We start from the raw sequence: 23,100 nt of genomic DNA on the forward strand, positions 1-23,100 counted from the left end.
GTTTTAGTATTTATGCCCTGATAAACAGGGAAGACAGTCCCGACGCCCCCTAAAACCCCCCACTCACAAACTCCGGGGGCCCGTCCTGTGCGCTTAGCCGCTACGTACCTTATTCAATTTGCCCAACCAGCCAACACCTGCGAATGTTGGCACAACACCTGTCCTCCTATCCACCTGCCAATGGCAAGTAGATAACCTGCTTAACCCTGGGTGAGGTACGAATCTGATTTGTGTCCTAATTTAACGATGCCTCAAATGAGGAAGGTCGGAGAGGTGATCAGCAAATTACTGGTCAACGAGAAATGCATTAGAATGTGAAATTATATACGACCAATACCGATTTCAAGTTGACTTTGAATGGGAACAAGAAGAAGGTCTATTAATATTGATGGGACAATTGCAAAAAAGTTTTCACAAAATTCATTCATCGATTGTTGGCACAATGATAAAGACTTTAAATAAAGTGAATTATTTAAACAAAGATAAGTGAAAATAATTCAAGAAATTGTACGTGTCAGTGAGTTTTGATATCATTGTAAACCTTCTATAAACTTACTTTCAGAAGAGTTTGTTGCTAGCCAGAAAGAGCTTAAGATACACGTTATTTTTATCGGAGGTGTCATATACCAAAAGATTTTGAAATCGGGGTTAATATACTCTACTAAGGTTAACTTATTTAATGATACATAGTAGTATCAGTCTTCATTCTTAGTGATCAACAAACTAAATAATATTATTTTAAATACATTTTACAACAAATATTAAGAAATATAAACCATTGACAATTTTGACATCCCCTTTAAAGCTCGCTGACAGTAAATGGCCTGCAATCACAACATATTGAAACTATGCAATCATATTTTTTTCTACCCTGCTGCCCATAAATAAAATGTCAAGCATTTTGTATGACATTTAAATATTTTATACTGCAATACATAAAAATCTGTTCAACAGCGGTATTTAAAGATTATACCTACAACATTTACTGGATTAAAGGTGACTCTTTAATTGCAATGCTTCGAGAGTATCGCTCAATCTTTATTGGGTTTCCATTTATCGCCTTTCGTTTTCAGTACATTTATTCGAGCAATTTTGTCTGCTGTGGCAGGCTACGCATAAATAATAAAAGAACTCGGAAGCCGGTGGCCCAGCGATTTTCATGGGCCGCTCGGTGAATGCAAATGCGGAGTGAACAAAAAAAAATACATATTGGGGAGGTGGAAGAAAAGCGGAAGCTAAGCTGAAAGTCTGAGTTGCATGCACTAAGAAAAATGTCTTAAAAAATTAATATAGAAATTATATAAATCGGAATAAATCATACAAAGTAAAACAAAAATTCTTCAACAATATCTAACACTTATTACAAAACGGAAAACAATACAATGATTGGGGAAAGTTAATGTTAACTTTTAACAATTAAATATTTCCTAAGGCGCCACAAAAATAAACAGATGAATCCTTGATTTTCCTACCAATTTATATATTATTTTCGATTTTCTTTAAGTGTACTATAGTGATATAGTATAGTATGTTTGGAAAGGGAACTGACGGCTGGGAATTGTTGCGCCATGCAATTTATGCAAAATCACGTATGCCATAGCATAAAAAATAAAGCTTGAAAAAACTATAAATAATGCAACAGCCGAAATGCAATTGCAGATACAGGGGACCTAGGTATTTCCCTATATTTGGGAGCTTTAAATAAACATAGAAACAGGTGGGACGGGTGGTGGTAGCTGGTTTCAGGTGACTAGGCAAATATATATATACATATTCAAGTAGCGAGTTACGGGTAGGGAACCCACATCCATGTCGTTGACTGCTGTCAGACGGGCAAACATGGCACTTTGACCCATTTCCAGGGCAAACTCCCCGGCAGGCGTTAATCTTTTTTATGTGCAATACCATCCTGGGTCGCCGAGATTCAATATAAGATACTTTTCAAAGGGGTCAGGCCCGGGGCGGTGGGCCATGGGAAATGGCAGGAGGAAGGAAAAGCAGGCCCTTCAATTTTATTTAACATTTCGGCTGTCATTTGGTCCCGAGTGGCACTTGGTGTTGGCTTTATTGGGTTCATCAAATGGCCGACAGCAGCAGCAGCAGTCACCAGTTGGTGGCAGTTGGCATATGTGTGGCCCCACTTGGATAGTTGCCATACATACTGCGGCAAAGTGGTTTCTGGGATGGAGTCTGCCACTTTCTAATAATCCAATGATTGAGCCCCATATTCATTCGCCTTTTTCTCCATCTTTTTCTTGCAGATTCGAACGGAGGTGAGTCTTGTGAATTTGACTGCGAAACCATTTGGGATTTGGGTAACCTGGAGAGCAGCGACCGGAGCGGAGATTGGAGAACGGATTCACATTCCACTCGAGCGAAGCGCCAGAAAAATTTGACTCTAGATTAGGCCATAAAAATACGCATTAAGCTGTCTGGAAGAGATAACTTCATATGAATTTATTGACATTTCTGTACGGTTGGTCAGTCGACTGCCCACTTGTTTGTTCGTCCAAAAAAAAAAACATTCCTTCGTTTGCCGGTCGCCTGTTGGCCGACCGCCTTCCTTTGTGCCCAACTGAGCATGAAAAGGCCAACATCCGTTGCGGCTAATGTGCCTGTGGGCAGGACATGAAAAAAAGTGCCAGTTCGAGGGTCCTTTGTGTGAATGCGGCGACTGAGAAATACATAAATAAATTAGTTACGTGCCTTGGCACAACTCCTCTGTTTGGCACAGTATTTGTTATCAACTTTTCGACTGCCAGATGGAAATATAGAAATATTTTTGGCTGAAATATTTGTACACCTTGATGGGCAAATTTGATGAGTTTTGCGTGGGTGAGTGAGAAACAATTCAATTTATTTATTTGGTCACTTTCTTCAAGTGGATTGGTGACGAGTGTTGGTATAGGCATATGTACTCTGAGAGATGGAAAGTTAAAAAGGGCTTTGAGTTACTTCACCTTAAGTTTCAGAAGATTTTATGACAGAAAATTAACAGAATTTAATTATGTTCTATCTTAAAAGCGCTTTGAAATTTATTCGATAGGTTCTTACCTAGATTGTTTTTTGGTTCAAATTGATATTTTACTTCATTAGTTTTAAATTTAATCCTTTAGTTTAGGGTAAGTTAATATTTAATCCCTCATAAACCTTCTCTCGAGCACACTTTTATATTTAGTTTTTCGCAGTACCCTTAAGAGTAATTTATTTTTTGTCTGAATATGCTAACCAATCTTCGTTTACACCTTGCTGGACATATTTGACGAGTCCGTTTGGGACATATGGTTTTGCTTACCGCATTTTTAGGGAAAAACTGCTGCATTTCACAGTTGATATATGGAAGGATTTTCCACATTCCCCCCGCTTTGCTCCGGTGGCGGTGGTCGGACTTAAATCACAAGCTGGACAACGCTTAACTCTGCGGTTTTGCTTCATAAATTTTGTTTATTCATTTGTTTTTGCCTTGTTGTCCTTGTCCGGGTACGCTTTGCTGTGGTCCCCACCATTTTGTTTAATATTTTTTGTTTCTCTTTGTCTGTTGGTCAATTATTCAGACCGAAACGCTTGTGGTTTGCACAGTTGGCCGGGAAAGTGGGGCATTTAAATGGCTTAAAGGGCGTCATTGGGATGGGGCCCTAAAAGTGGAACGAAAAGAGGCGGACAGTGAGCTGTGGATGTGAACGCAACGAGACGTGTGACTGTTGACTGGGTTGTGTAAATTGCATAAACTTGGTAAATGTGCAAAAAGTGTTGCTCGCTTTTGTGCGACAACCTGGGGACAACAACACAAAACGGACTTTCCATCAACAGGTGCGGTGCCAAGAGTTTGTGTGTGTGAGAGTATGTGTGTTTGAAGGTGCAGGACACCCCACAGCAGGCAGTTCATTATGTGGCCAGGACTGTTTACCTAGGACCCTACCCTCTTATCCACTACTTGTCTCCGCCGGCTGTTTACAGTGGTGTCAGTCATTGGGTTGGTCACTCGACTGCAGCTCCAGGTCCTTGGGCGAGCTGCTCGCATCCTGTGACCACATCCTGTCTACGGCACGCCGTCTGGCTCCAGCCTTACCGGATGAGAGAGAAAGTAACAGAGCGAGAGAGACAGAGTGAGAGAGAAGGCGCCTTTTGCGGACTCATTGTTTGGAGCAGCACACTCCGGGAAAAAATGTCTTTAAAATGAGGAAGATAAAGAATAATCCAAAAATAAAATTAATTTTTAATATGACAATTATTCCTGTAAAAAAAACAGGACTCGAAATATTTGTAACTATAACTTTTTGCATAATTTTCCATACATGTATTGGATATTTACTTTTACTTTGAGTGCAGTAGCATTTATATGATTTCAGTCAGGACCAAAGCATTATAACGCCAGGACGGAGAAGCCACAGAGTTCCCTTTCCATCCTCTGTCGAAGGCTGAACAATGGTGTACGTGTAGCTAGAGGTTGTAGGTTCGCTCTGTTGTGGGGCACAAGAAATCAAGCGTAATGAAGCCCCAGACAAAAGGGACTCCCTCTCTGCCTCCATTCAACCAACCAACCAACAAGCAAAACTCAACCATTTCATCCCATTCAAAATTCAACGAAATGATAATAGATAAGCCGCTTGACACTAACACGCTTACGCACTCAAGGAGTGTGTTTTGATTTGGCCCCCCAAAGGAGCATTCCACCCTTTTTTCCCCCAAAACTTTCCACTTTTCCCCTGCTAAATACCGACCAATTAGGTCGGAAACACACGCCGTTGGGATTAGCCTCGAATTAGTTATTGTAATTGAACGACAGTTGTGTTAACGGGTCGTTTATCCCTGGGAAAATTGAGTGAAGCATTTAGAAGGTGGCAGGTGGTCAGCGGAGGACATTCGGTTTAAATCCATAATACCGAATGCTAAGTAAGTTTTAAGTGGTGAAGTTTTAAGTGGAACCCGCCAAAAGTTTTACTGAATTCGCTGGAAAAAGCAATCTGGAGAAACGAGAGCTTAGGCAATACTTTCAAAGCAACTTTTTTCTCCCCCTTCCCTTTGCATTTGGTTTTCCCTTTGGTTTTCACTATGGCCAGCCATTTACCACCGATTTAATGGGCAAGTTGTTTACTTTGACTTGACATAAATTACATACATACGTGTGCCATTAAGTAAACTAGCCGCGGGTGTGGGCGTCTTTGGTTTGTATCGGTTCTGGTTGGTTCCCATGCAATGACAATGAAAATCATAAGCTAATTGCCATAAAAAAGAGGAAATTTTAAAAGCGGAACCTTTTAGGGCTGGGCCAACGTCAAAGGCAAAGGCTAAAATCGAAAATCGCTGCAGGAAACGATGTGACGTGAGGCCTTTGTTTGTTTTGTTTAATATAATTTCTTCTTTGTATTTTTTGTGTGTGTGCTTCCAACAGACTGCTGTTCAGCAGGTTGCCCTTTGCTGTCCACAGCAGCAATAATAAGAATAACAAAAAGCATTTTCAGGGTTATGGGCGATGATAGGGACAGCAGGAGGAGGAGGAGAGACTGAGGCTGGGATCGAGTTAAGCTTTGTTGTTTTGGCCACAGCAACATCATTGAAATTGACTTCATTATTATTTTACAGTCTTGGCCTCAAGTCTCTTCTTGCCCTACCATCTTTGGCTCTGGCTCTGCTTTTTATGGCTTTTTATCAAATCTTACATTGTGGTGCTTGTGGCACGTTTTGCACTGATGGTCGTCGTGTTTGCTTATTAAAATCCATCCCCGGGCATCCTGATGCCTCTTTCTCCTTCTCTATATATCAGCATTCTATATATGCGCACTACATATAGTAGTGTGGGCAAGGAAATTCAAGGATATATAAACTGAATGCGGGCCCTGGGGAGAAATTGATATAATGCAATTTGCAACGGCCTCTTGTCTTGAGTACAGGAGAAAGCCAAAGGAACCGGCCAGAGAACTAAGTGGAGAGCCCATTAGCAGAGCAGTGAAAAGTGAAGTCATTAGTCAAGACTTTGATTACAGCTAGATTTATATATCATATGATTTTCAGCTCGATTTAGCTTAAAGGCATCAAAAATAATGAAAATCAGGGAATATTTAATGTTAAAACTATTTTTATATTTCCCTTCAAATCACTTATAAGTGCTAATAAGATAAATAAAACATAAACATAGTCTATAAAGATATTTTAATATTTATTAGCTATTGGTAGTATCTAAAAGATAAACCCCAATTTTTCGTTTAGTCTGTTAACTTTAGTTCCTAAATTAAACAAGATAAATATAGTTTTTATATGTAGACACCGCTGCAGTATTTTGGCCATTGCATTTCCTTCATTATTCGGGTGCCTTTTCCATTTTCCGAGTGTCACTTGCCATTTGTCAGTCACTTGTGCGCTCTCCTCCTTTGCACATTTCACACTATTTCACTTTCATGTTTTTCCTATTTTTTTTCCTTATTGTGTGGGTAGGGGCATTATGTAAATTTTTTATCGCCATTTTGGCGAGCTTAAGTCAAATGCTTTTCACTTCCGTTCCCTCGGCGCCCTTTCTCTTTGTTTGTTTATGAGCATTAACGCACACACACCACTTGCACATGAGCACACTCGGTGTTTTTGTTTTTTTGGGTCACTTTCAAAGCTCTTGGCGTTTTTTCAAGTGGTTTTAGCACACACTCGAAATTATTTCGTGTGTGGAATTTGTTTCTGGCGGTCGCTATCAATGCGATTAAAAAACAATTACACTTGTGACACTAATGGCGCTCACACACATTCCGCAGTGCTAAATACTCTTAATCATTTTAGTACTAGTCATAAAGAGTTTCATGCTCAATCTGTGGCAGCAATATTGAACTACAGTTTTATTACCATGAATATGAATGCTTTTTATGTATTAAAACCATAAATTTGATGAACATAAACTTTTAAAATTTTGAATAATGCGGGTCTTAGTCAAAGCTCAATGGTATTAAAATATTGATTGTTTTTTCTTTTTATAAGTATTTTATACCTAGCTACATTCATTTATTTAGCTTTCCTTGAATAATTGATATTCATGGTGTATTGATACCATGATATTTTCTTGATAAACAACCCTAACAAACACTAGTTCGATTTCATATGTTTTCTGCATGAATGTTTACCTTCTATTTATATATTGTTGTGTTTTTTATACCCTTCCAGGGTATTTTAATTTTATTCAGAAGCATAAAACGCAGTGAAGTAGTCATTTGCGACCCTATAAATAATATATATTCTTGATCAGCATCAAAAACTGAATCGATCTAGCTATCTTATGGAGAAAACCATTCTTTTCAATTTATTAAAGTTGTCAAAAAATTGGAAAAAGTTTTGAATATTTTAAAATTTTAAATGGAGTATGAGGATTTATTAACCTAAAAAAAACTAAAATAGCAATGGTATCCGAGCTAGAATTAGTGCTTTTTTGTCTTAGTTATGGGTTCTCAAAATTTCGATTTGTGGCAAAAATTGTCATATAAAAATATCATATTGCCAACTGCAAGGGTATAAACAGTTCGGCTTCCTGAGGCAAGTTTTGTTAACTTTTTTTTTATAATTTCTCAATGCGTTTCTGTTTGTGGCATCTGCGAAAAAGCGAACGATTTGTTTACATGGCAATGGCAATGGCTGCTAGCCGGATAACCACATCAAAAATAAACAAAAAATTTAAAATTGATTTTCCAAAAATCAAAATAAACAAATTCCCTTATTTTTCTGAGTTTCGTTTCATTTAGTTTTGTGTTTTTCATTTCGGAGTTTTTATTGTTGTTTGCTTGTTGCTTGCTTTAAAGCTCTTTAAATTAATTGCCCGGGGTAAATGGATACGGTGGGGAAAGGAGGGGAAAGGGAAAGCCTAATGGCCAGGCTAATGGCTGGTGGCCAACATCTTGCGGCATTATTAACATGATTGCCACGAGGACCCCTCCTGAGAGCCAAGAATCCCGAGAAGGGAAAGCTTATCAATGAATCACCAAAGCATGTGATTGATGATTGGATGTGATGAGTGTCTTCGCCATATGCCCGAGTGTGTATGTTTGGGTGCGTATATGCCGTTCCATTTTCCGCTTTTCCCTTATTTTCCACCCTCCGAATGTGGCTTCTCTGACAAGGATTAGGTGCCCACGCAGAATCCAAGTAAATACCAGGAATTCTGGGGAATGACAGCTCGCATATGCATATATTTGCACAAGTCTCCGTGTGCGTATTAGTCGCTCTAAGACAGATTAAAAGTGAAGAGCCTGCAGAAAGTTTTTCTACTCAGTCTCCGTCAGTCTGGATAGATACCCTTACCGGAATTATTTAACTCTATTGTGACTATAGTGACTCAACTTTTCCTGCTAATTTCATCTTCCGGTACATGAGCATAGAATTTAAATGTGTGTTTCACAGAAATGTCTAAGTTGAATGAGTCATTCGAACAATTACCTCTCGTTTTCCACATGTTCTATTCACCAGAAGTTAAATAATGATTCACTTTGAAATAGCTTTTTCAGAAACTTTGAAGGCCAGGTTAATTTTCTGTCATTAAAGGACATTAAGAAAACTATTTACAATAAAAGAACTTTGCAAAGCATTAAAGGTAGTACCTATTTTATATTTTAATATAAGAAATAATTAGGAACTATTTATTTATTCAAAATGAAAATAATCACAAGTTAAGAAACAGTTTTTCACTCTTTAAAAATATTCCTCAATGAAATACTTGGAATATTTTAGGAATCTTATCAAAATATTTTATATCTTACCTCTGCACTTAAGTGGTAACATTCTCTTTATAGAGGTCTCATTCAAGGTTTCTTTCTTGCCCCATTGATAACCAGTTATATCTTTGCTATCAAGGGCGATCTGAGGAAGGGTATTAACCCGTCAATATCTTTGAATTCTCAACACTTTCCTCATTCGGTTCAAGTCTTTTCTGTTTACCGACAGCAACCGCCATCATCATCAGCAGCTGCTTGAGCTTCCGCCATTTGCTCGTCGGCGGCTTCAAAAGCAGCCACGTTTCTTTACCATGGCTGGTACTGTTGATTTTCACACAGATATCCGTAAATATATATATATTTATATATACACGTCTGTATATATGCTCGTACAATTCCAGCCCCCGTCAAGAAATTCTTTGTCCTATCCTCGGAGTAGACCAAAATGTTTACACATACGCGCGATTTTCTTTTAACAATTCATCAAATGCGCTAAGCGCGCACAAAAACTTTGACACTCGACGTTTTCTGTATTTTTTCCGAGACGATGGGTGAGAAGGGAGGGGAAAAAGGCAAAGTTTTGTGACCAGGTACCCCCCTCAGCGTGTCCCGTGCGCCCATGGCTGCCATATCAATCATCGCCCAAAGTGCGTGCTGTTAGACACCTTCTGCCGGTGTAGAGGTGTAGGTGTAGGTGTAGGTGAAGGTATAGGTAAAGGTGTAGGTGAAGGAAGGTGTAGGTGAAGGTGTAGGTGGGTGTGTGCGAGGCTTTAAAATATTTATTTTACCGTGTTGAAGGCTAAATACAATAACTCAAAGTGATTTGCCAAGGCAGAAAAGAGCCAGCCATTATTTGCATGTCCTTTCGTTACGCCCGTACCATTTGCTTTAACCATGCATTATTTATTTGCCCGGGCGCAATTTATTTCGAGCACAATTTTTTTGCAGACAATCGAGTGAGGAATTTGTAGCCGACGTTGGCAATTAGTTACCATAATGGAATGGCTGGCAAATTTTAGCCGCTCGTGCAAAGTGTCTAGAAAATACCTACATTTCTACGCCAAATAACATGAAGAGGAAACCGAAAAGTTGCTAATTTAAGAACGGTTAATAAGGGTTTACTTGGTTAGATTAGAGCAAATATAATGTGGTCTAATTATATTTTAACTTTCTTAAAAAGTTCATTAAGTTTTAGAGCTTTAAATTCATACACAAGCTAACGATCCTAATAAAAAGTTAGCTTTTAGTAGCTTTATGTAAATAATATTAATATGAATATTAATGTTAGTTTTACTTTCTTCGCTTCAAAAATTTTTGAATTTAAAATCAATCTCATTTTCTATTTTCATTTTTTCCTTCTGATAGAACCCTTTTTCATTAGCATAATTATCTGCTTGGCTAGCTGTTGCACGATAATCCAAGTTCATCGTCAACATTGCGTATACGCAACGTGTGCACCGCAACGTAAATATAAGCTTAACTTTATTTATTTGCTCTGTAGCCCTGTCATTTAATTAGTATAAACAGTTTTTAGGCTCGGCCTTTTTGCTGGGTCAATAAGCTGATTTAAAATTAATTACTTATTAAATGCAGGCTAAATCCTGCACAAGTACGAATTGCAAGCTATGTTATAATATGTATGTGTGCGGTTGTGCAAGTTGATTTATGTAAATTAATTAAATAAACACCTGTGGCCAGTGGCATTTTGGATATGTGAGAAAACCTTGGGGGGGGAGGGTTGATTGCCAGCACAGTTTGCCAATTAGGATGGACCACCCGTCCCTTGGGTGGCCCCGAAAACGATAGTTCTGGGACAGTGTCTCTCGTGAGTTCGTGTAATTTGGCCCGCTCCCTAATTGCAAGACCCTGATTTATATCGAGTGTCAACTGGAGCAAGTCCATAAATTTTTTGGATTTTTTGTTTCATTGTTGTTGTTTTTAGCTTTATGCCTTTGCGTGGCAGCGTCGCATAAGGGCACCGCGTTGGCTTATTCCCGGGCGATAAGTCCCCGGTTCCTCGAAGTCTGAAGTCTGCCCTTGTAGGCAGTCGAGTGTGCGCATGATTTATTTTCATTAAAAACTTCTTTCGCGGCTCCTTAAACACTGGCAGGCGTCCCCACCATCGAAACTTTTCGCGCTCTTGCCGCGGAAAAGTGGAAAACTCAGCAGAACGATGGGGCGAAAATTTTTAATCTGCACATTACCAAGTTGCGCAGCAAAGCCCTTTACAATGAAGTCTTTGCATTGCTTATTCTCCTGCGCTCTCTCTCTCTCCCGAAAGTGCAATCATTAATTTTCGGCTTAATTTTTGGGTCCCAGCTAATAACCAAAAAAAAATTGGAATATAATTCAGAGCTCTGCTCAGCCCTGCCCCTTTTGTTGAGCTTTCAAAAAATGACTGCAAAATGTTGACCTCCGCCCCGAATCGAGGCAATTTATATAAGGTCCCAAAGACCAAATTCATTTGTTTTCCTGTCCCCCGGGAAATACATACGTGCGTGAAGTTGCACAATTGCAATGCCCCGGCACGCGATCATTAGTCAAGGAGCTGGAACTACGGCCTGACACTTGATGAAAGTTGAATGGAACAGTTGCAAGTTGCACAGTTGGCTTCCATACTTAAAAATGCCATAAAGTAAAGGAGAAATAAAAATTAAAATTTAATATTGAAATATGAATTAGTAGTCTTTAAACTAGGTCTAAATATAATAAGTTAGATATGTTGTTTTAAGACTTTGCTTACAAATAATATATTATAAAAAGGTAGTAAGATGTAAAGACAGAAAACCATCTTATAAATAACCTTTAAGTTGTACACCTTCTTTGCTTGGTTCAAACTCCACAACTCCTCCTTGTAAAAACCCTTATATAAAGTGGAAATGAAAGTTTCCCGCCCCTCATCGACAGGTGGATTGAAATTGCTTTGTTATCGCGAACCCATCATCGGTGCCATGCAATTAGTAACTGATTTAACTGAGGTAACGTCCAGCTCAGTAGCTCAGCAACATTGGTTTTTCCGTTTCCTTCCGCCATTTTCCCTCTGGAGTTTTCCGTGTACCCATTGCGTGAGTTGTCAGGGCAATGGCAAATTAAAAGTTCCCCATTTCTATTATTTGATTGCCGGGTGAGCCAAAGTGAGTTTTTATATAAATTAGTTTGGTGGCAGTGGAAACTAAAACTGAGAGAAGTGCTCCTGTCGCCTGCTAATTAGACACGAAAAAGTTGGACTTGTCCAGGTGTCAGAGATCCGTAACTTTTTCGGGGCAATTGCGAAACTTTGATGCAGCAAACTTGGACTGATTTCGGCCCCCATTGTTGTAAGTACACATCCAAACGGCATTACTGTCGGCACATATATAGAGTCCATTCTTTTGGACTACTTCACTGCGACATAATTATGTGGCGGCAATTTGCATTGCACCTTCCCTCAACACAATAACCATAAAACGGCGTAACAATTGAGCCAAAGAAACGCTAGAAACGAAGGCAAACAAAGCCTGGCCTGGGCGCAACTGTGCAGCAGTTATTTCAACACCTTTATGGCGATGTTTCTACATTTGTTAACCGCAAACGAACACTAGGAGAAAAATAATCCGAATAGTTCAATTATAGTAAATGGTGGGATTCTTAAAATTGAAATTGGGAAAGGTATAGCAATATATTCAAATATTATGTCTTGGAGTGTGACACTGAATATTACTTAGAGCTTGGCTTACTTGCTATTCCCTTTCAAAGAATTATTTTTCCAGTGCAGACATACACTCGGACATGCTAGCCACAATGGCTTGGCTTTGGCTTTTGTTGCTGGCCAATGACCAGATGAGGTGGCTCTGCGGGCACGGATAGCACCTGCCGACGGACCGAACAACCGACCGACGAACCGGCTGACATGCAAAACAAACGGTGTACGTGGAAATACATTTACAAACCGTAGATAGAAATCTAGAGATAAAGCAAATTGCTGTGCTACAAAATCGTTAACTGTAATTTACCGCATTTGAAATGTTCTCCGTTCTCCATATTCTGACCTCTCGATTCTCTTCAGGCAGTTATGAGTGCTCAAGTTGGTAGGGAAGTCGGGACTTTAATTGTATTTTTGTATTCAACGGCCCAGACAGGTTTTTTGGCGAAAATTGCCCACGTAATTGAGGCGATGTGGCATATATCGGAGGTGGATTATAATGGCTAGCACTTGAGAGCCACTTGCGAGCCCTGAATTAGGCTCTGAACGGTTGCCAGAAATGCAAATGGCGTTGACTGCAACCCACATTAATCATACGCACTGTGGCCGTCAACGCTTAATTAACTCAAAGTGCAATGCGCACAGCCAGGCACTTGAGTACAATGCCGAATTGAAAGCGTGCCAGTTTCTGAGATCAGCAAATATTAAATGATATATACTATGTATAAAGCAAGCAAACAGCCCACAGATATCGTAGTGGATGCAAATGAGATCCGGCAATCTTCCCGGACATAACTCACAGCCAGTGTCTGTGCGTGTCTGGCTGAGTGCAATAAGTTTGCGGGCAACTGTAATGTAGTGTCTGTCAAAAGTAATGAAACACCCGGGCGACAGACCTATGGGAAACACTATATTTCAATTGAAGCAGCTGCCCAGGGCATTCATCACACATAGAATAGAGACAGTGGAAGTACTCTACCCCTACTTTACTCTCTACTCTATTTACTTGTTTAAGAATATATATTTCAATCTCTGTAGAAATCCTGTGACACTGTTATTAATTCTCAAGGGATTTGTGAACTTAATTAGTTCTATCTATAACAGCAAAAGCAATGTCATAATATCAAAGCCAGCTATGTAATTTGCCACCAAGTTCCGTGCACATTGCAATTAACCCCAGCGACACCTGTGCAATGTAAATTAGCAGACAGGCTTCTGGATCCTTGGGGAAGCTTGTGTGCCCAGTTGGCCATGTTTCTCTTGCCCCAACTCTTTGAGGTTAAATGTCAGTGTTGTTTGCTCGTCATTCAAAATTCAACTTTCTAGTCGAAGGCACATTTGACCCTGTTTCCTTCCATCTAAAATTGTTTGCTTTTGCCATTTTATATGACCCGTCAACGTTCCGAGAATCGATCCTCTGGAAATGGATCGGTGCGCCGGCAGCCCGGAAGCAGTCGCCAAAGCAGCAGCTATGCCTTAAATTCCCATGGTGGCAGCAGTAGAAATCTACCCGCAGTGCAGAAACCAACAAAGAACTCTGTGGCAGATGAGAAGCCTTCTACATCTACTTCATCTCCCGCTGGAGAGGGCAAGGGTCGAAGCACTGGGGATATGTTCAAGGATATGGCTACCACGGCGGCGGGCGTGGCTGCTGGATCTGCAGTTGGTCATGCCGTGGGCGCTGGCATCACCGGTATGTTCAGTGGGCGTGGTCAGACGGCACCGGCACAGGAGGAGGAGCAGCAGAAACAGCAGCCATCGCAGCAAAAAGAGGAATCCGGAGCTAGAAATCTACAGCAGCAATATCGAAGCCATCAGCTGGTTGAGGATGGACCCTGCGCCTTCGAGCTGAGGCAATTTCTCAAGTGCACCGAGGAGAACAATGACATTTCGGTCTGCAAGGAGTTCAACGAGGCCATGCAGCAATGTCGCCGGCGATATAATGTCTGAAGAAAGCTAGAAAAATGCTTATGGACATGGAGATCACAACCTAATCCTATTTTAAATGAATCTCTGAAAGAAGTTTATTAAATTGCTTACAAAAAAAGAGTTATCAAATTAAATGAAAAATGGTAAATTAGATTAATACCAATGAATCCTTTTTGATAGGTTGGATGCTAAATCACATACAAATAATGAATATAGACAAAATTCCTTGAATGTTTTGGGTTTTATAAACCTCTTAAATGCTCTCCTGCAATAGCTATGCTATGCTTAGAGTAGTTAATTAATGAAATTACTTTCTTGGTTTTAATTTACTTTTGTCCTTTTATTATTCTTTATAATTCGTATTCCAACGATTTTTCACCAATGCCAATGAGTGTATAGGAGCAGCCTTTGCAGAGGCCAAATTAATTGGCGTTATGCGGGCAGCCATCAACAAGAACCCATCGCCACATCTCCCCACATCTCATCGGAGTTCCAGGCCATTCATCTTGCTTGCCGAAACATTATTGATGTTGATTGATTTATAAACATTTGCTGGGAATGAAGAGTAGCTGGCATTGTGGCCGGGGGGAGACGGGCCAATTAAGTTGTAGCCAAAACAATAAACAAAATGAAATTAGCATTCCGAGTCGGGTCTTTTGAATGCTCGCTCGCTCTTCACTCGAATTCTTCCCCGAAGGGATATGGGAGGAGATGACTGTGGCCCCAGCTGCTGTCACATCTATTCACATGACAGGCCGACAGAATTTTCAGCGAGCAAATATAATTTGCTTAAATATTCATAACGGAGTGAGTGGAAATTGTATATGGCTGATTAGCATGGCCCGCAAATGGCAGAGGGCGGAGGCGGTGGCGGTGGCTGTGGAAATTGGGCCGAGTTTTCCCCGAAAGCAGCATCAATCAAGCGGCATTTGCAGCGGGGCTCTGCTGTTCGGGCTGACTTTCCTCTGCGGTTGGCAATAATTTAATGAAATATTCCGTTTGCCACATGAACTCGCTGCCAGCACTCGGCATATGGATGTAAGTGTGTCGAACCTAATTCGAATTAGGCCCAAACTTTTGGCTGGCAGCTCTTCTAATTGCCACTGTGTTTTCGCTATGTTTTCATTTTCATTTTTACCCCACTCCCACACTCGAAAGGCCAAAAATAGTCAAACCGAAGAAATATTGCATGCTCGCTGCTAATTAAAGCATTTCCGCGCTGCACTCACTAATAGGAAATAGGGGTTTCGTAGAAAATATAAGTGTTTGCTTTTCCAAATACTCTTCACGTAATTTTGGTATGTGGTTTTTGCTCACAAGTGAGCAATTAAAGAGGCTTTTAGTATTGGCTTTCGGGTTGTTCACAAAGTGCTTCGAATTACTTAAAGTTAAATAGGAATGTGATGAGAATGAACGGGAGGGAAGAGAAAATGGCTCATAAACTGTAGAAATTATTTTAAAATATTTAATAGTCTTGGAATACTTACGGGTTGTTTCTGTTTTAGGCTTATACAATAAGGACATAAGGAATGGTTTATAAATATATTTGTGGTTTAATATGATTTACCAGATTATAAGGCAACACAGAAACAGAAAGCTTTCGTTCTACATTATATAAATTTGTAGTCAAATTTTTTTCAGTGTATTCTAAAGGGTATATATTAACCCCTTGTCGCCCACTCCACTGTGAATTTTTGCAAAGCGAAAGCCAGCTGGAGTCTTGTATTTGTTTTACTTTCATACCTCTCGCGTTTCCCGACAAATTCATTATGTGTTCGTAATTAGAGCGGGAAATGGGAAAAGCAAACGCAGGAGGCAAAAGGGAAAACAAATTAGAAAATTATTTTTTTCTCTCACGGCTGCAGGTCCTGCCGCCAGGTGGCGCTCTGGTGGTGTGCCGCGCACTTGGCAATTAGCCGCCTTCCCAATGCCAATGCAATATAAATTAGCTGGCAAAGCTACCAACAAAGAATACCCCCCAGAGTAGGCATCGAGATTATAAGCTACACAGGTGTCACTCTAAACTTTACTCTTTCCCTGGCAGCTAGTCACATATTTTTAGCTTGGATGACTTAAAATATTTCGAAATTTATTAGAGATGTCTCGCAGAAGTAAAAGCTGCACTCCGAAATATGTGAGGAGCAACCAGCCAGTGACCTTGGTTCCACTCGCCACAAAGGAGTCCCTAATACAGTCGGCTTCGCACTTTAATGAAGTGGCTACCCGTTCCGCGGGCGTGGCTGCAGGATCGACAGTGGGTCATGTTATCGGGGCCGGACTTACTGGATTGTTCAGAGGAAATGGTCACGGAAATAATTCCCTACACAGCGACCTTGTGGAAGATGGACCCTGCGCTGCCGAAATGAGACAGTTCCTTAAATGCATCGAGGAGAATGATGATCTCAATATGTGCAAAGAATTCAACGATGCCGTTCGCCAATGCCACAAGAGCTATAATATATAGTTGCGTTTATTATAGACTCAAGATGTATGTGTTCGAATTAAATATTTGCAAATTCAATTTGTTTCTGATATCAAACTAGAGTGAGTTAAATAACCATTTTAATATTAGGAAGAACTATGTTGGTAATTAAAATGCTTCCAAAATGTACGAAGGATAGATGCTAATCCATTTCGTGTACAAGGAATTTAATAATGCCATCCTTACTCTAATCTAGTGAACCCAAGACCCTTTTCCAATCATTTAGCATTCAACCTTGTGTCTTTGTGTCCCATTTGAATAGATTTCGGGTGGCTCCCAAATCAATTGCCGGCGAGATGTGGGTGCGCAATTAAAATGCTTTATGACAGGTCCTTGGCGTCCTTTAGAATCCATCCCTTTTTTTAACCGCTTTAAAACGAGTCCTCGGCTCGACAGCCATTGTCACATGCTCGCTGCTCCTTTGGCGGTGTTATTTTTTGCCATTCTCAGTTAATTGTGATTTTGTTTACTGACGTCCTTGTCTCTCCTGTCGCTCGACCCCTTGTCAGGGTCGCCGCTTTGTTTGCCATTTTACTTTGTCGGTGAGCCAGGGCGCATATTTACTTTAATTTTGTTTTGTTATGTTACTTCGCACCACCCACCGACCACTTTTCCCACTCAGCCACCCGCCGCCAACCTTCGTGCAATGTCAGCGTCGAGCGCGCTTCTGCTTCTCGCTTTGAGCGCCTTTGTTTCGCGTTTTTCCTTACTTTTTTTTTTTTTTTTTGGCCCCAAAACTTTCATTTCCCTTTTTTTCCATATCTGCCTGGCCTGCGCACAATTAAGCCAACGAAATGTTTTTAGCCACGTCAAGGCGACGACGAAGGCGACGTTGACACTGAGGACCCCGCAGAGAATACCCTTTTTTAATTTCAAGCATATTTTCTGCAGAACCGACTCCTTGAAGAAAAGAGCTATGGACAGATGTACAGTATAACTTTCTTACAAAGAACGAACTGAATTAATTAGGGTTGAAGATTAAATAAATGATGCTGATGATGATGATGGAAACTCATATAAATGTGGCTAATAAATAAATGTATTCTTAAATCTTACATGAATTAAATAAGTTCACTAATTGAAACATAAAAAGGATATCTTAAGCAATATACAAATTATTAAAAAAGTATTTCAGTTAAGCTTTAATTTGAATAACTAAACTATTTATTTAACATAAGTCCTCTTAGCGGCGTTCGCCTGTATTTTAACAGCGGCCTTAAACGCTTTGTCTGGCTTAATGAAAACAAATTTAATTTTTGGCAAGCACCACCAGCGGCCTAATAAATATTTATTATGTGCTCAAATTTTCCCCACCTCTCTCCCACACATACACACACATCTCGAAAAGGGGTATGTATGGCATATTCCCTCCAATCTCCCGCTGTGCCAACACATCCTGGCCAAAAAGCTGGCGATGGCAGTCAGGACACTCCCCCGCTGCGGTCACTCTGATGAGAATGTGGCCCTGAATGCAGCTCGGATGTGAATGTGACGTGTTCAGGACACCAGTCAGGTCGAGCCATGATTACGTCCAATTAAGGAGCTTTGAATTTGAAGCTAGTGCTCCAATTTCAGTTAACATTCCCCCCTTAATTGGGGTTTACTTATATTTTCGTGAGTAGCAATGGCAGTATGCATTCCAGAAAAGTCTTAAAGTTTAGGCATTAAAGTCATTTTCAGACACTCTTCCAAGTCACCCAAGTCACCCAACTTATATCTTTGTTGATATCTCTGTAAAGTCATAAATAAAAGACAAGCCATATCTGATGTGATATATGTCCGGGTAAAAAGCGAGAAGACACATTAAGAGCAATGGAAACAGAAATCGAACACAAGGCTGAGGCAGATGCCAATGCCGATGGATTTACAAATGCAGTTGCCATGTGTGGGGCAGGTGACGGACGCAACAGAAAAAAGCGTTTCATTGATTGCCTCTTTTTTGTTGTCCTGTGAGTTTTCCAGTTTTCCTTTGTCCTTTTTCCCGCCACAGCAGCTAAGAGGAGAGTGGGCGAGCGCGAAAGTGTGAAATTCGATATGGCAAACACGCATTTCACTGCCAGTCAGTCGTGTTTTAACGCTTTATTGTGGCGTGTGCACCTGGAAATATATCTTTTTGAATTGTTTATATATTTTAATTTTGAAATATTACATTATTAAATATTTTCTATTCTTATGTGAGCACGCAATACCATAAGTAATAAGTAATGCTACTTAACTAAGACTATTCTTAGTTCTTGTTCTGTTAAATTAATATGAAAGTCGACATTTTGCTCAGTGTACGTTGCTGTGGCATATATATTTTTTAGTGTGTGTGTGTATATATATGAAGGCGTGGCCACAGAAGGCAGGTAAAACGGGGAAAACCCGGCTGCGGGCAAACAATGAGAAATTGCTGGTGGTCCACCTGGTCTCTGGCCAAACACAAAGTGTGTGCGCTGTCGGCTTTCATCGACCTGAACGTGTTTAATTTAATTCTCTCCCTCGGCGCCCAGGCAACTCCCATACCGTGGACACTTTAGCCAAATCGCATAAAATACTAATAAAAATAAAATCAATTTCATAAGTGGACGGCCAGTGGGGCGTGCAGGGCAATAAATTGCATCAAAATCGTGTAACCAAATTGGTTGAATGGCCAGTAAGTGCATTAGCTGGTGACTGTTTTGTGCGATTCTGTCAAAATATCAAATTGATGTGGAACTCGTGAGGGCAGCGCCGGAGAAGCTATGCTCCGGCAAGCGCCCGGAAGCGGAAATGCATTTCCGAAAACCGGAAATGTCCTGCATACGAATTGCAAATGGAGGACTGACTATCGTCGTCATCGCAGCGTAAGAGATCTTTATGAATATGCAGGCTTTCACCCCAGTGGCTTTTCAGTAGTTGGTGATGTTAAACGAAAAGAAACATCAGATATTTATATCTTAAAATTATATGACATCATAAGTAATATCGTTAATATTCTTAAATGTCGTTATTATTTTGATATTTATATTTATCGCTTGATTTCAATGCTTCTGTCCATCGCTAAGCTAACTTCCAGCACTCTTGGTCGTATGTGGGGCAAGTTGTGGTACAGGATGTAATATAAATATTTCACAATGTATAACTTTCGGGTACTCGGAGTTCATTAAAGAATGAAAGAAGCAAATTTAAATTGCTGCTAGCCCTGCAACCTCTTTTGCCTGCTCCTTGTCCATTTGCATATTAATTAATCCTTACAGCCAAAAGGCGGCGGCGAGCCCCAAAAGCTGAAAGGTCAAAATACCAGGGCCAGGCCAAAAAACCATAAGCTGACCACCACATTGGCACACACTCACTCACACAAACCCACAGAGAGAGACTTACACACATCTGCCAGCTGCTTCATTAGATGGCGTGGCATATTCTGGCCAACAATGGCAACAGCAATAACGACGGCCAACAACAACTGAGCCAAGTTTAAGCCCATAAAAATTTAATTTCGCCTTAACAATGCTGTATGAGCAAACAATTTGCCGTCAGCCGAAATTTATCTTGCTCACTCTGCCGCCCCGCTATGTGTCACTTAAATATCAATTTAATTTCCATAATAAAGCCAGCGCCCCCGGAAAATTGGGAGACCAAGGACTCCCCCGGGGGATTTTCCCTATGATTGACAGTTTGTTTAGCCGTGAGGATTCGGGGCAAACCCGAGAAGTAGTTGATAGAACATTGATTGAAATAAGTATATCAAATATGTATTAATAGAAATGGTAATTTCAGCTCTCTTACTAAGCTCTCACATAGCCCAAAGGAAAATTGGGGAAAATGAAGTTTGTTTGCTTCTTATTAGTGAAGGAATTCGGTTGATTGCAATGCAAATAAATGCCAACTAGTTTGGCAAATCAGTTAAATGTGTTTTTGGGAAGGCAAATAATTTGATATTAATATAAGAATAATATAAGATATTTAATTTATTAACTTTAATTAAAATGAAGCAGGATAAACAAGCTCTGAATTATATTGAAATTGTTGTTTTACTTGCCAGCAAGTTTATTACTAAAGTACTGAAGGGAAAACGATAAAATGTATTAAACTCTTTTCTCCGGAATTGATGGCCTTTCAGAACCAGAAGTTTTATGTTAATTAGTTCGCTGTAAAAAAAAATTCTATAAATATTTCCACAGACTTTGTTTTTGTTAAAGCGAAAATTATTCCACTGAATATCAAACTAAATAAAGTAATAATGAGCTTTTACTTACTTTAATTTACCATGGCATTGCATTAACTTTACAATAAAAAAAGAACATAGATAATTATAAAAGCTTCTTAATTAAATTGTGACATAGCAAGTTACATTTTGAACTTATTTTACATACAAGTTTATATATAATTTTTTCCACAATATAATTTTTACAACACTAATACTTTCTTCATTTTTAATTTACTCAGTAATGGAATTAAGTTAACCCCAGTAGGGAGAAATGTATCCACGGGTATGCATGCAGAGCAACATAAAAGCAATGTGAATGAAACAATAAAAGCAAAACTTAAAAGTCCATTAAAAATGCTTAAGCGACTTTATAAAGTCGGCAGACCGCGTCAACTTGGTGACAGCCTGGGGTAGAAATGGAAAGTGGAGGTATAGTGGATGGGGATGTTGAGTGACTTTGACTGGACTGAATAAAACTCAACCGAACCCAACTGAACCCACAGATATATAGTATACACTTGAACTGCTGATATAAACCAAACAAAATAGTTTTTATATAAAATATTATTATTTTCTGACATCGCACATTAATTTCTATTATTTCTTTTAGTAAAAATACCATAAGCTTGCTCTAGTTTAATATATTTCATTTTCGTATTGCTTTAATAAATATTTGCAATGTTTAATGGTTTCTTATATTTTCTTCAGTGTCCTGTTGTGGTCGTTCACAATAAATAGAAATCTCAATTTACGATGCGTTAGTTGAGCTGCCGTTCTGGATTTGTCGAGAATGGGGTTGGATAGTAGTTACTAATGCCCCTAGCACATTGTTGTTGCTGCCTGATGGGTTGATGATGGGTGGTCGCGGGATAGTGGCATGTGGAGTGTCCTTGCCAAGGGACCTAACCGAAACCCACTCGTCTGGTCTGCGCCTCTCTAATGGCATTTGTGATGGCTGCGGTTATGGTCGCTGTCGTCGTTGACGATGATGTTGATTGGCGATTCGCCGGCGCATGCATGGATACGTTCCAGTATATGTCTCCATCGCCATCGCCATCGTCCTAATCCGGCATCCATGGAAAAGCGCTTTTCTCGCTGTCTGGTGCACACAGTGTTTATGTTGACATTAAAAACTTTGGCCACGAAACCGAAACCGAAACTTAACCGACGCATAGTTCAATTATGCGATAAAAGTTCCACTCAGGCCCTTGAAAAGTTTCGCTCGAACTGCGTAAATACGTGACATAATTTGTGGTAATGCGATTGGACTTGAACCGATGGCAAAGTACTGAATTGTTACAGACACTTCGTTCTTCTCTGATTCGAGTGACTCTTTTGGATACAGCATCCAAGGTTACAGCTTACAAGGGAATCTTGCGAGCACTTCAATTAGCGGCCACTTCCGCTCTGGTCAGTCGAGCGAATTAGCCAAGGGTCCAAAGGAAATTGCAGGCTTTTCTTTTCCTTTTTGCTAAAATTAGCGGTGGAAAAAATCTCAACCGCAAATGCACTTTCTGCGATGTAAGCTGGCTTTGATGAATTCGCTTTTCCGGCCAGATCCCCGAGGAAGCCGAGTACTTGGTTTCAAACAAAGTGAAGCCGACTCAGCTAATTGGCTCTTATGTAACTAGCAAGTGGTTCCGACTCAGTTGAACGCTGCAGGATACTAGATTGTTATCATTACTCGCTCAGCTTTTGTTAGAACCAATTTTCAGTCAACAATGATAATGGGTCTTATTTTAATTAATTCATAAAAAATTTGGACTTGGATTTAATATGTGTAAAGTCTTATTTACTTTAAGTTTGATTCCACTGAAGATCGAATGCAACTAATTCAAGTTTAATTAACTAGAATTTATGAATTATTTGATTTATATTTTTTTCAAATAAATTACATTTTAATCACTTGTTTTTTTTTAATGTGTTTATTTATTTTTATTTTCTAGATTAGACACACATTTTCAATTAATTAATTTTTAAATGTGTAATTATACATAAACATGTGTATTTAAAATTGTCTTTAATGCTACACATGTTTATTTTGTAAGAAAATGATGTAAATATTTGCGGATAAGGTAAAGGGCTTTCGCAATTTAGTTATTGCAAATAAATAAATATATTTATATTTAGTACATAAACATCGAGGCTAATGTAAAAT

The 23,100-nt window shown here is 39.6% G+C and overlaps 3 protein-coding genes across 3 annotated transcripts in view; all 3 read left to right on the top strand.

The window, feature by feature from the left end:
* Positions 1 to 23,100, top strand: part of 5-HT7 (5-hydroxytryptamine receptor 7) — a 58,925-nt gene that overhangs the window by 16,180 nt on the left and 19,645 nt on the right. The gene's annotated exons all lie outside the window — the stretch shown is intronic.
* On the top strand, positions 6,414 to 16,813 carry LOC110186498 (uncharacterized). Its single transcript, XM_086840610.1, has one exon. It carries the CDS (start codon positions 13,750 to 13,752, stop codon positions 14,311 to 14,313), a length of 564 nt encoding a protein of 187 aa, XP_086696736.1. The 5' UTR covers positions 6,414 to 13,749; the 3' UTR covers positions 14,314 to 16,813.
* On the top strand, positions 16,391 to 16,813 carry LOC110186499 (uncharacterized). Its single transcript, XM_020955693.2, has one exon. It carries the CDS (start codon positions 16,391 to 16,393, stop codon positions 16,754 to 16,756), a length of 366 nt encoding a protein of 121 aa, XP_020811352.2. The 3' UTR covers positions 16,757 to 16,813.

This window comes from Drosophila serrata, unplaced genomic scaffold (assembly GCF_035046125.1).
Source record: "Drosophila serrata isolate PLE 108 unplaced genomic scaffold, ASM3504612v1 contig_382, whole genome shotgun sequence".
NCBI classification, from domain to species: domain Eukaryota; kingdom Metazoa; phylum Arthropoda; class Insecta; order Diptera; family Drosophilidae; genus Drosophila; species Drosophila serrata.

What these genes read in the sequence shown, in the direction of transcription:
- LOC110186499 (XM_020955693.2), top strand. Translation starts at nt 16,391, where the DNA reads ATGTCTCGCAGAAGTAAAAGCTGCACTCCGAAATATGTGAGGAGCAAC.
- LOC110186498 (XM_086840610.1), top strand. Translation starts at nt 13,750, where the DNA reads ATGACCCGTCAACGTTCCGAGAATCGATCCTCTGGAAATGGATCGGTG.